The 14639-nt window shown below is 37.8% G+C and overlaps 1 protein-coding gene across 6 annotated transcripts in view; it reads right to left on the bottom strand.

Annotated features, from left to right (window-relative positions):
- The window catches only part of ARHGEF6 (Rac/Cdc42 guanine nucleotide exchange factor 6), a 123861-nt gene that overhangs the window by 47649 nt on the left and 61573 nt on the right, over positions 1-14639 (bottom strand). For 5 of the 6 annotated variants that reach the window (XM_033110185.1, XM_033110169.1, XM_033110194.1 and 2 more), the window contains 3 exons: positions 6183-6277; positions 2902-2997; positions 1301-1423 (listed from right to left, as the gene is read on the bottom strand). In XM_033110185.1, the coding sequence (XP_032966076.1) occupies positions 1301-1423; positions 2902-2997; positions 6183-6277 (314 nt within the window). The remainder of the gene's footprint in view (positions 1-1300; positions 1424-2901; positions 2998-6182; positions 6278-14639) is intronic. The other variant, XM_033110201.1, reaches the window with a different exon arrangement.

Raw genomic sequence — 14639 nt, 5'->3', positions numbered from 1 at the left:
TTTGATATTCCAGAAGAGTTCACAACTTTGATCAGAGGGAAAAAAATTGACCTTCAAGTAGGAAGTACTGAACTCTACCTTAAAAATGTCCTTACATAACTGTTCTATAAAGTCAAGAAAGCTCCCATCAAATCAGGACAAAACCAAATTTCTGCCACTTCTGAGGATTGCTAATCAACTAGTGCTCTAGCCTGCCTCTGGGAGTTTAAGTCTGAGCCAGATTAATAGAAGAACATTCTCTTCAGTCTTGAGCAGCCTCTACAATTCATGTCCATTATGAATCGAATCTCTAGGTTAAGTCCTCTAGGTTAAGAGCCTCTGTGTGCTGTTCTTGCTATTGTCCCACCTGGATTTCTAACATACAATTTCAAAGTTAAAACTACATCTTTAAGATGATCATACAGTGTTCTGGCCCAGATGAATGTGTCAGTGAATGTGTCAGGGATGGGTAATCAGAGAGTAAGGAAGGGTAGGAGATTTATCCCAGTCCCTTGCAAGGACTCTTAAAGGAGGCAGGATTGTGTTGTCCTCCATGAATCAGAAACAATTTATATTCAATGTATAATTATTATCAGAGCCTTTACCATGTTAATATCTGCCTTTTAACTATAGCACTGTGAGACTTCTTCTATCAGACAAAGGGAAATTGAAAAAGAGATGAACCTAGGCAGTTTAGCTATTTGTCAGCAACTCAGATAATTCATTGGGACACAGGAAGGCTAAACCATTGGATCTATATAGAATTTTACTTCAGGAATGCCTTTCCTAATCCTTCTCTCACACTCATGAAGTTGATATCAAGTTGCAAAGTCTTACAGCATCCTTTTAATTACCCTTTTGTATACAACATCTTTACAATATTTCGTATCTGTTTTTTCCTCAAGATTCTATGCACCATGAGGGGAGGGACCATCTCTTCCTTGTTCACTACTGTATACCCATCAGCTACTGTGTTTCCCTGAAAATAAGACCTAACCGGAAAATAAGCCCTAGCATGATTTTTCAGGATGACATCCCCTGAACATAAGCCCTAATGCATCTTTTGGAGCAAAAATGAATATAAGACCCGGTCTTACTTTCGGGGAAACACGGTAGTACAGAACCTTGCACATATTAGGTGCTCAGTAATTTATTCATTGCATTAATAAACAATCAATTCATGTAACAATCAATCAATTCCTGGCATGATGAATGAAAATAATTAAGAGTTTGACTGGAGACCCTGAATTTCCAATGAGGTGGTCCTAGGAAAGGATCTCATTGTAAAACAGCTTATTTGGGGGAAATGTTAATGATTTACCTGTGTTGGGTGAGTACATTTACAGCTGAAGGATGATTTGCACAGTAAGCCAGATACATGGATTTAAAATGAGGCATTAGGTTCAGTAAACAACCTCCTACTTTGTGTTGGTTTTCTGGAAACCTGTAGGGAAAACAGGTGAAACACAGAATGTAAAAAAAATGGGATAAAGGAAGATGATTCTAATTAAACCTAGAAACACGCAAATGTTTCAATTCTTTTGCCAAAGTTAAAAGAGAAACTATATTACAACCATTTATCCATGAAATGCAAGTACTTGACCAGTGCTTTAACTCTAGCCACTAAACATAGTGCCAATACGAAGGGTCAGATACTTATTAGGAGTCAGTAGGTAAGGTTTTCTTTTAAGATGCTTATTCAAATTATAATATTCAAATTTGTAGCTGAGCACACTAAAATTACTTTCGGCTAATTTAGATGAAGTTCAAGTACAGGCAAAACTAACAATCCAAAAAGGAATATTATGTAGTCTTGGTGGCCCGGTGGTTGCTAGGCAGCGTCTCCTCAAGATTTTAGGGAGGTGGTAGCTGAGGGTAAACGGGGTCTAATATATGGTAATAGAAGGAGAACTGACTCTGGGTGGTGAACACACAGATATATAGATGACGTGTTACAGAATTGTACACTTGAAACCTATGTAATTTTATTAACCATTGTCACCCCAATAAATTTTAATTAAAAAAGGCAGACAAACCAAAAAATATACATATTTAAAATTAATTTTTCAAATAACAATTCACCTATTTCCATTTGTAGAAAAATCAGAAAAGCACAGTAAAGAAAAAAATTACTCAGAATACCACCATTCAGAGATATCTGTTATAATGATTTTGTCACATTCATTGGACTTTTTTTGCATTTCTCTATAAAATGAAAAACAAAGATTACAAATCTGGTTTGTAATCTACTCTTTTCATTTAGTGACCACCTTTCCATATCAATAATCTGGATCTATATCAGCATTTGGAGTGGCTCCTCAGGTCTCTTTATTGTGGGCTCTCACCAACTTCTTCCCTCGACAACCACCTGTGTCCCATAAAGTTCAAGAAACAGGCAATCACCCCGATTTCCCTATGGACAATGAAAGTCACCAACTTCTTGCTAGCCATCAAATATGTGTTGTGGTTCACATAAAGATATACTTTTCCTTTCCACACTTTTCATATCTTTCAACTGTTAATATAATAGACATGATACCAGGAGTGATTAAAAGAGAAAACCAAGCTTGTGAAACTGAATGAATAATTGAATAACTTTTCCAAGTAATTTGCAACATACAAAAGAAAATATCTAATTGATGTCAAAGGCATCATCCATGGTCCATTGAGACCTTATTTGTCTCTTATACTGACCACAAGCAGTAAATTGATATGATTTTTAAATAAAGTCAAAACTACAGCTAGTGGTTTGACAATGTGAGGACCACCACCTGGTGCATTTTCTCTGCAATGGCATAATTTATCAAAATTGTAACAAATGCATAAATATAAAGTGCCCCCTATCTAAGACAACAGTTAAAAGGAAAACAAAACATAAAAACAACCGTGCTGGCTATCCTTATGGCAATATGAGACACTTACTTTGAACATTCTTCCAAGGCTTGGCAGAGTGTCTGTTGAAATGTGCATATTTCCTCGAAGTTTCCCAATAAAGATGTAAATTCCACAGTACTCAGACTGAAAAAAAATTATATATATATATATATATATATATATATATATATATATATATATATATGTAGTATCCATGACTAGAACTTGAGAATGGCTCCAGTTATCTATCTCTAGTCTGGCGAGCTGATAGTTTGCTGATAAGTGGCAAATGGGACAAGGGAAGCAATCCCTATATTTTAACGTTTACTTTTTCATTTATACCAATTCTGGTTTCAAGCAATCTTCTAAAGTTTCTTTCCTTGATTTCCCTTTTCCATAATAAGAATAATGATCCTAAAGAAAATGAGTCTTTCATAAGGTATTTTATAAGTGTTTGTTAGTTATTTTACAAAGCAATGAGTAAATGAATAACAAGTACTTAATATCTAAGTATCTACAGGGAACAGACTGGTGGTTGCCAGAGGTGGGTGTGAGGATGGACAAAATGGGTGAAGGGAGTCAAAAGATACAAACTTCCAGTTATAAAATAAATAAGTCATGGAGATGTAATATACAGTATGGTGACTATAGTTAATAACACTGTATTGCATATTTGAAAGTTGCTAAGAAAGTGGCTCTTAAAAGTACTCATTATAAGAAAAAAGTTTTATAACTATGTAGGGTGATGGCTGTTAAGTAGACTTATTGTGGTAAGCATTTTACAATATATACATACATCAAATCATTACATTGTGCATCTGAAACTAATACAATTTTATATGTTAATTATACCTCAATAAAAAATGTTAGCCTCTAAATAAGTAAAATACATCACAGGTGGGCATATGTGTAAAAACTGTTGAGTATTCTCTTCTAGAGGAGCTGGGAAAGTAATGGAAAGGTATTACATATGCTCATACACCTATAATACATGGGGAAAAAGAGAAAAATCCATTTTATCCTAAATGAGAATGCTCACAAATCAACTAAAGGAAATCTTTATGAAAAGAAGTAGGAGGAAAGAAAATAATACTGATATATACTTGTTTATTTTTGGAGTGGAATGGGGTCAAGTAAAGGCAAACTGAACAATTTCATCCAGGGCCTCCGTACTAAGACTTTTCTCAATCATTCTTCCTTATCAAATACTAGTAGGTGATAATAACAACAAGAGTCAAAAACACTCACACAGCGTTTTACACTTACGCAAGCATTTTACAATTAATAATGCATTTGAACTTTACAACAACTTTATGATGTAGGTACTACTGCTGTTTCCATTTTACATGTAAGGAAGCCCAGACACAGAGAGGTTAAGCAAATCACCCAAAGTCACAAAGCCAGTGAATGGTGAAGCCAGAATGTGAATCAAAACACTCTAGCTCTTAACCACTTTTGGAGAGAAAACTTTGCTAAAGATTTCCTTAAAAGGCCAGTGTCTGCTACATGTCCTTTCTCCTTAATATAATAATACTAAGGGAATGTTTCCAAGAGAGTAATTTTTGCTGACAAAGAAAAGGAAGACCCAAACATTACCAGTAACCTCTAGAGTATAAAAAGCTCCCAGTTCCTCTATTGTAATGCTCTCCTGAACCACAAGCTGGAAAACCCCTATTATGGGTATCAAAAGCGAAACCTTCAGCCAGCTTCCCTGGCTGTTGCTCTCTCACAGCTCCAAGAATCTGATTTGGGTGCTTACTTGAACCTCACTGGGGGCTTCTTTGGCCCCTTCAGGATTAGAAAATAAACTGTCTGGTTGGCTCAAATCACTCTGGGATCTACAATACAGAACCAGTGGAAACTTACTCTGACCGCATTTTGAATTTATTTGAGAACAGCACAGTTCTGACTCAGGTCTCTCACTTCCTCTGCCCCAGCTCTTTCCCTTTCCTTTCTTCTTACTGTTTCTTGATGGCTAATCAGTCGCTCCTTCATTTGAAATCCTACCATCTCCACTCCCAGGGTTACCACTTCAGTTTCCCTCTCCTCCTCTACTTGTCACCTCCAGAAAATGGAAGGCACCTTTCATTCGGTGGCAGGAGACACCCTGGGTCCAGCCTGGCCACTGCCTGGCTGTGTAATGGGTATGGCAGTAAGCCTTTCTGGACTTCAGTTTTCTTATTCATTCAATGGGGATAGTCATTTCTTCCAGGGCAGTAGAGTCAATGATTCACTGAGGCCCATTCAGCTCTAAGAACTATGATTCACAGAACACTTCATGTTTTACATAATAATGACAAAAGACACATTGTTGCTGATCATGTTTAAATTCTTACAAAACACAGAAATACAAAATTCTTTCATACTGAAGTAAGATTCCCATAGTGCCATAAAAATAACCAAGTGGGAAATTAGGAAGACATTACGCCTAAGCAAACACAATTTGAAAAAAGGGAGAAAAATAATGGAGTATATTGAACTTATTTAAACCTGAAGTCAAAAAAGTTTAGGCCACTGTCTAACAAAAGTAAACTCTTACTGAGGTTAAAGAGGAGGCTTTTGTCCTCCATTGTACAGACCAACTGCTAAATTTTCTATTTTACTTATAGATCATAATTTCTAATAAAGTTTAATCAATTAACATAAAAATGCAAACAAATGCTGTTAGCCACTCTTCGTTAAATATGCCATGCCTATAATCACACACACACACACAAATGACTAGTCAATATCTTTCTTTTGTGAAAACTAAGTTTTCAATTCAGGCCTCAGACAATCACTTCAGACTTCTAAGACAAAAATAAGATTTGAACATTTTATTTTAAAGAACGTTTTAATATCTCCTTATCATTCACTTTTGCCTGGGTAAAATACTAGCTTGACTCGCTCTTATGAACACTCACAAAATGCCACACTCTTTCCACTCTCAGAGCATGGGAAAGAGTTTCTGTCCTGGCAAGGAAAGGTCAGAGTGAGTACAAGAATTTCCAGTTTATGTGCTTTCTGCATAAAAACACCAACAAGTTCTTTTTCTGTAAGGTGAAACCAGATGTATCACTTCTAAAAACGTACAAGATAAAAATTGTGACAGACAGAAATGCAGATCTTCTCTTCCCTTCCACAGCCAGAAGAGAAAGAAAGCCAAGAAAGCTCTTGAAAGGCAACAGCTTGCATAATTTCTGTTGCTTTGACCATGTTCTTGGCAACCTATGATCTGTGGAAATTCTTCTAAAGGGCAAAATCAATTATTCGGTGACATAAGAGTAATGATTCCATATGCTGACATTATCGTGCTTTATTTAGTGAGGGGGTAAAAATATAAATCTTACTTGTTGTTAGACTGCAGGGGTCTTAAATAAGTAACAAGAAGAGACTGAAGTTCTTTAGCATAATCTTTTTCAGTGTCCAGGATGTTCTGTAATACCTATGGAGAAACAAAGGTCAAGGTATTGTAATTGTCAGGACAATCCAAGGTAAAATACAGCTTTAGATCTTTCAATCAAATTACTAGAAAAGAAGTTCCATTTACTCAGGCTAGTACTGTAAGTAAGAAGCACAAAGTCTAAATGCACTTTATTGCATTCTAGCAAACTACTTTGTTTAATCATTGCATCACAACTAGTTATAGTGTTTGTCAGACATACTATAACTCAAACAGAATTTTTCAGAGTTACCCATAATTGGAGGAGTCTTGCCATTTACACAGTAAAACTCAAAATGCTTCTGTGGTGCTTTAAATCATTTTATCCTCAGGAAAGGTCTCAGTTAGCTAACAAAGGATCATTATTCCTATTTTATGCACAAAAAAATTGAGACTAGTTACCTTAAGACCTAAAGCAGGTCCTTGAATAACGTTGTTTCATTCAACATAGTCCCATTATAACGTTAATTAGATGCCGTAGCAACCTAACTCTTGTTTATATCAATTAGCCTATGATAAAATTAGTTTTGTTATATCATTTCACTTAATCACACAACCTAAGGACTTACTGAAGCAATTCAATGTCAGGATAATTTAATGATAATTGATGTCAAACATCACAAAAGATTTTTTTAAGTAACGTTTTTTATGAGACCTTTAGGGGACAAAATCTGAAGACACTGAATTTTAAACAGGATAAAATTGGTCTTTTAATAAGTGTAAAAGGTGCTAGTATGAACAATACGAAGAGAAAAGGAAGCTGAAATGTGAGGAATTTCACAAGAGAAATAATGCTTATCAGTATTATTAGTGATAACCAAATTAAATCTTATGTATATGCACACAATTTCTCTTCCCCCATCAGTCCTACGGACACAGCCTCTTCCCCAGCTTCTGGAGGCAGCTACACCCTTCATTTTGTGCTCCTAGAGATAACCAAACTAACATTTTGATATATTTTCTCTCATATCTCCTAATTCTTTCAACAAAAAATTCACTGAATGTCTATGGGAAATGCCATGCTTCCCACAGGAAGCTTCCACTCTATTTGTAGAGGCAAACATTAAACAGGGGATCACAAGACAATGTGAAGCATTCTTAGCTAGAAGCCCCTAAATCTATCAATATGCCAGACATATACTCACAAGACAATGCATGATGACTTGCTTTTGAAAGGTGGAATAGACAAAACTAGTGGAGCCCAGGTAGCTGTGGGCTTTTTGGGAAACAACTGGGCTGATGGGTGGTTATCCAGGCTCTGCTACTGACTGACAGGTTGCTTCAGTTTAAAGTCTTCAATTGCCTCATCTAGAATTGTGACATTTCCTACCTCATGAACCACTGTAAAGAGGTAGTGAGACACTAACAGGTAGTTGCTGGATAAGTGGGAAACAGTCCCACCAATTTTAGGGGTTAAAAAATGGTTTCCGAATGGCAGCAGTGTTGACATTTCAGACCAGATAAGTCCTGTGAGGGGATGCCCTGTGCACTATAGGACATTTAGCAGCATCTCTGACTTCCACCCACTAGATGACAGTTGCACGCCAACCACTACCCCAGTTACGACAAGTTAAAATATGTCCAGACATTGTCAAATGTCACATGAAGAACAATATCACCCCAGGTTGAGAAGCACTGGTTTGGAAAAACACAGGCCACAGGGTGGCTTCAAAAGCTGGGGTTTAAATCGTAGCTCCACCTTCCCAGTCACTCATGTCTACTTTCAGTTCCTCTTTTCCTCAGGAATTACTCTCTAAAGGTATAAGTAAATCCAAGGGCCTGGAGGTATTAATGCTTTCTGAAATTAATCCAGTGATGGAACAGAAGTGTTACCCCCTACAGAAAGTTTAAGCATAGCAAAGGAAATTATAAACTATCTTAAGATGAATAAAAAAGAAAACACAGCATAAAAAAAATTTATGGTATGCTGTTAAAGCAGTGCTTAGGAGACAGATATATAGCTGTAAATACCTATATCAAATAAGAAGAAAGAGGACTTCCACTTTCTGGTCCAGCATTTAAGGAGCTTGGACATCATTACTCCACCTTAATGACAAGTAAATAGGTGAATAATCTGTGTGTGGGGTGTCAGGGAATTGAGGTCACGGGAAAATGCTACCCCCAAAATTGGAGAGATAGACAGGCTGATACAGAGAATCAAAACTTGCTGAAGCAGAAGCCTCAATGGGAATCAGTACCAGGGTAGGAAAACCTGAACTGAAATGATGAATAGCTGGGGGATCAGTGTGAACAAGTCTGAGAGTTAAAAACTCGAGGGGCCCAGTCATAGGGGAGCCTACCGATACTTTTGTGAGTTTCACTTTCAGTAGTTCTACTGGGTTGTCACAATGAAGATAGAACAATCCCCTTCATGATTCAGAGGAAGGAAGAGAATAATAGCCATTTTGAAACACACCAGAGTATCCTGGTTTTTGTAACAAGGTCGGCTCTCAAGAGAGAAATGATTTTACCAGAACCTAACCTACTGGGGTTTTATCAGAGCTTAACATACCTAGGGGAAGGGAAATACATCTAGTCCCACATAATAGAGGGGGGAAAAACCTGAGAAACACTGGTAGAGTTCATGATCTATGGGCCTAAGCTTACCAAAAGACTGAGACCTAATCATAGGACTTTAGAACACTTCCCCACACCTCACCACCACATTTCTAAAGGCCTATTTACTGAAGTTCCTTCTTTTTTCTAGTACAACTTGTCTGGCTTCCAACAAAAAATTGCAAAGCATACTAAGGCAAAAAACACAGTTTGAAGAGACAAAGCAAACATTAGAACCAGAGTCAAATATGGCAGGAATGTTGGAATTATCAGACCAGGATTTCATTTTTTTTTAATTTTTTAAATAATTATTTTATTTTACTTTTTATTTTTATTTTTTTAAGAAGGGTGCAGCTCATGGTGGCCCATGTGGAGATGGAACTGGCAACCTTGGTGTTATTAGCATCATGCTCTAACCGACTGAGCTAACCGGTCACTCTCAGACCAGAATTTTAATGTAATTACGATAAATATGCTAAGACCTCTAATGGAAAAAGTAGACAACATGCAAGAACAGATAGGTAATGTAAGAAGAGAGAAATGCTAAGAAAGAATAAAAATGAAATGCTAAATATTAAAAACACTATAAGAGCAATGAAGAATGCCTTTGATGAGTTTGTTAGTAGACTGAGCCACTGAAGAAAGAACCTTTGAGCTTGAGGATATGTCAATAAAAACTTCTAAAACTGAAAAGCAAATAGAAAAATGACTGAAAAAATAATGGAACAGAATATTTGAGAACCGGGGAACAACTGCAAAAGGTATAACATGTGTGATGAGAATACCAGAAGGAGAAGAAAGAAAGAACAGAATAAAATAAATATTTGAAAGAACAATGACTGAGAATTTTTCCAAATTAATGTCAGACCCAGGAAAAACCAAGCAGAATACATGTCAAAAATCCCACCTAGGCATGTCATTTTCAAACATCAGAACAATCAAAGATAAAGAGAAAAAAATCTTGAAAGAAGCCGGAGGAAAATAACAGCTTACCTACAGAAGAGCTTAGATAAGAATTATATCTGACTTCTCCTCAGAAACCATTCAAGTAAGAGTTGAATACTTTTGAATATTGAAGAGTGGAGTGAAATATTTAAAGTGTTGAGAGGAAAACAAACAAACAAAAACACATCAACCTGGAATTGTGTATCCTGTGAAATTCTTTTTCAAAATCAAGAAGAAATAAAGACTTTCTCAGACATACAAAAATAAAGGGAACTTTTTTGCCAGTAGACCTGCCTTGCAAGAAATGTTTTTAAAAAGTTCTTCAGAGAAAGGGAAAATGCAATAGGTCAGACACTCAGATCTATATAAAGGAAGAAAGCATGAGAGAAGGAATAAGTGAAGGTAAAGTAAAAATCTTTTATTTTTCTTGTTTTTTACTGATCTTACAGACAACGGTTTTTTCAAAATAATAATAGAAACAATGTATTAGATTATATATGCTTATATATAATATCCTGTTTCCCCGAAAATAAGACCTAGATGGACAATCAGCTCTAATGCATCTTTTGGAGCAAAAATTAATATAAGACCCAGTATTGTATTATATTATATTATATTATATTATATTATATTATATTATATTGTATTATATTATATTATATTATATTATAAGACCGGTCTTATATTATAGTAAAATAAGACCAGGTCTTAAATTAATTTCTGCTCCAAAAGATGCATTAGAGCTGATTGTACAGGTAGGTCTTATTTTCGGGGAAATACAGTATGTATGCATGCTTATGTATAAGTGAAATGAATGACAACAATGATACGTGGATGGGAGGAAGGAATTAGGAATTCTTTGTGATTATAAGTTATTCGCACTACCTGTGAAGCAGTATAGTATTATTTAAAAGTGGACTTGGACTAATTCTAAATGTATATTGCAAATCATAGGGTAATCACTAAAACAAGTAAAATAATTTCTAGAAGGACACAAACTACCAAAACTGACTCACAAAGAAATAGAAAATCTGAATAGACCTATAACAAGTAAAGAGATTGAATTAGTATTCAAAACAATTTCACATAAGTTAAAGACCAAGATGAGATGGCTTTACTGATTGATACTACCAAAAGTTTAATTCACATCAACCTACACAAAACCTTAAAATCCTGGAAAAGAAGAACAAAGTTAGAGGGTTACAATTTCTGATTTCAAAAATTAATAAAAAACTACACTAACAAGACAGTTTAGTACTGGTATAGGATAGATATATAGATCAATAAAATAGAATTGAGAGTCCAGAAATGAACTTGTTCAATTGATTTTTGACAAGGGTAACAAGACCTTTCAATAGGGAAGGAACAGCCTTTTCAACAACTGGATAGCTACATGCAAAAGAAAGAATATTTACTCCTACTTCACACCATACACAAAAATTAATTCAAAATGGATTCAAGACTTAAAACTATAAAACTCTCTTGTTGGCGTTATCACTTTGCGAGTGGTGTAAATAAATGTCTAATCATTATGTTGTTTTGTACACCTGAAATTAATTAAAAAACTACAAAAGTCTTAGAAGAAAACAAAGAAGGAAACCTTCATGACCTTGGATTTAGTAATGGAATCTTGGATGACACCAAAAGCACAAACAACAAGAGAACAATTAGATAAACTAGAATTCATGAAAATTGGAAAAAAAAATGTATGTCACAGGACATTATCAAGAAAGACAAAAGATGGGCTGGCCCGGTGACTCAGGTGGTTGGAGCGCCATGCTCCTAACATCTAGGTCACTGGTTTGATTCCCACATGGGCCAGTGAGCTGCGCCCTCTACAGCTAAGATTGTGAACAACGGCTCTCCCTGGAGCTGGGCTGCCGTGAGCAGCCGGAGGTTGGCGTGAGCTGCTGCGGGCTGCTGTGTGCTGCCGTGGGCTGCTGTGTGCCGCCGTGAGCGGCTGGTGGCCAGCAAGAGTGGCCGGCAGCCAATGTGAACAGCCGGTAGGCTACAACAGCAGCCGTGAGCTGCTGTGAGTGGCCGACCAACCACCGGTGACCGACTGCCTCAGCCGGGGAAGGCGCAAGGCTCATAATACCAGCATGGGTCAGGGAGCTGTGTCCTACACAACTAGACTGAGAAACAACAGCTTGAACCGGAGTAGGGGTGGAGGGAGGAGGAAGAAAGGGGGGGAAATACAGAAATTTAATATTCAGGGGGAAAAAAGAAAGACAAAAGACAACCTACAGAATGGAAGAAATATTTACAAATCATATATCTGATAAGAGTCTAGTATCCAGAATATATAAAGAACTCTTACAACTCAGCAATTAAAATAATCAATTAAAAGTTGGCAAAAAGATTTGAATAAACATTTCTCCAAAGAAGATATACACATGGCCAATAAGCACATGAAAAGATACATCATTAACCACTAGGGAAACTCTAATGAAAACCACAATGAGATACTACTTCATACTCCTTAGGGTGGCTATAATAAAAAGGAAAAAAAAACAGACAATAACAAGTGTTGGTTAGGATGTGGGAAACCTGGAACCCTCATACACAGCTGGCGGGAATGTTAAAAGGTCTGGATGCTGTGGAAAATAGGTTGGCAGTTCCTCAAAAAGTTAAACATACAGTTACCAAATGACCCAGCAATTCCACTCCTAGAGAAATGAAAACATATGTCCACACAAAATTTTGCACATGAATTTTCACAGCAGCATTATTAATAATAACCAAAAAGTAGAAATAATCCACAAGTCCATCAACTAATGAATGGATAAACAAAACCTGGTATATCCATATAACAGATTATTCAGCCATAATAAGAAAAGAAGTATGGATACATTCTATAACAAGGATGAACCTTGAGAATATTATGCTAAGTGAAAGAAGTCAGACTCAAAAGAACAAATATTGTATGGTTCAATTTATATGAAATGTCCAGAACAGGCAAAATCCACAGAAATAGAAAGTAGATTAGTGGTGATTCTGAGTTCCTCCAATCCAGATGGCAGAGTAGGTAAATGCTGTGGTTACCTACTCCCATGACAACATTAAAATTACAACTAAATTACAGAAAAATCAACCTGGAGAACCATCTGAAGACTAGCTGAACATGAGTCCTACCATGTTTCCCCTAAAATAAGACCTAGCCGGACAATCAGCTCTAATGTGTCTTTTGGAGCAAAAGTTAATATAAGACCTGGTCTTATTTTACTATAATATAAGACCAGGTCTTATAATATAATATAATATAATATGATATAATACTGGGTCTTATATTAATTTTTGCTCCAAAAGACACATTAGAGCTGATTGTCCGACTAGCTCTTATTTGGGGGGAAACACAGTATAACTAAAGATATAAAGAAGAAGCCATGATGCGACTGATAGGAGGGGCAGAGATACGGAACCGGCTGGCCTCACACCCATGTGTGGAGGTTGAGAATCAGGAGGGATACCTTGGCTGCAGAGGTCCTCCCTGAGGAGCAAGGGATCCCAGCCCCACACCAGCCTCCCCAGCTCAGAGCTCCAGTGCCAGGGTGACCAGCCCCCACAACATATGGCTGCAAAAATTATCAGGGATTCTGTCTGCCCAGGTGAGACAGAAGACTGCTGGAAACCCAGGTGTCCTCTTAAAGGGCCCACAGACAGACTCTCTACTTCCCAGGCACTCACCCTGAGCTCCTGTGGAGGGACGGCAGCTTGGTAGGTGCCAGAGACACCAAAGAGAGACTGAGTTGTGTGACTTCAAAGCAAGGGCTAAAAGGACAGCCACCATTGTCCCTGTGTTCAGCCCTCTTCCTGTATAGCCTGCTGGCAGGCACCATCTTTCCTATGTTGAGCTCTCCCCACACATGGCCAAATCTGAATCTGTGTTGGCCTGGTGAACTCTGCTCGCTCCATCCTGGTGACTCTTTGGGATCCCGCCTCACACAGCCCCCACACTGTCTGAGGCTCTTTTGGTGGCAGGCAAATGAAAGACTGGATGCAGTCTTTCTTGGACAACACATGGAGGTCCAAGGGCCTCAAGCAGGCGGCAGCAGCCCTGGGGGTGCCCTTGGCCATTTGCTGAGATGCCCCAGGCCCAGTATTAGTGGCAGCTGGCCTCAGTTCACACAATGGCTTCTCTCAATCCAGGTCCAGCACAGGCAATGACAACTGCAGATTACTTTGTAGCTTCTACCAGGTAGCCCGGGGGCAGACACAGGCAGCTACTGAACTTGGACAGCATAGGAGCCCCTCCCAAGAGGCTCCAAAACCAACATATTCAGTGGCCAGCTTCAGACCACAACAGAGCACCACCTGATTACCCCCACAGCCAGCACAACCAAAGGTTGTTCTTGGCAGGCACCAGAACCTACTGGAGCAAGTCCCACTCCATGGGGTTATCACCAGCACAGCAGCTCGTATGCTGTGGTGGTGGCCAACCCTCACAGCCAGTCAGCCTGAGGGTCAATCCTAGCCATTGATGCGCCAACAGCAATCAAGGCTCAACTAAAACAAGAGGGAACACACAACCAACACAAGGGACATACCTGAAGCACCTGGCACAGATGATCAGGGAGACTGAACCACTGGGCCTACATGAGGCCACCCTGCCAAGACAGGGAGATGTAGCAGATCTACATAAAACAGAAATATACACAGAGAGGCAGCCACACAGGGAGATTAAGAAACATGTAACAAATGAAAAAAAAGGAGAAAACTCCAGAAAAAGAACTAAACCAAATGGAGGCAAGCAATCTACCAGATACAGAGTTCAAAACACTGGTTATAAGGATGATCAAGAAACTTAGGGGAAGAATAGATGAACTCAGTGAGAACTTCAACAAAGACATAGTAAGCATAAAAA

The sequence above is a fragment of the Rhinolophus ferrumequinum genome, chromosome X, assembly GCF_004115265.2.
Source record: "Rhinolophus ferrumequinum isolate MPI-CBG mRhiFer1 chromosome X, mRhiFer1_v1.p, whole genome shotgun sequence".
Lineage (NCBI taxonomy): Eukaryota > Metazoa > Chordata > Mammalia > Chiroptera > Rhinolophidae > Rhinolophus > Rhinolophus ferrumequinum.
This window is presented reverse-complemented; position numbering and strand designations above follow the sequence as displayed.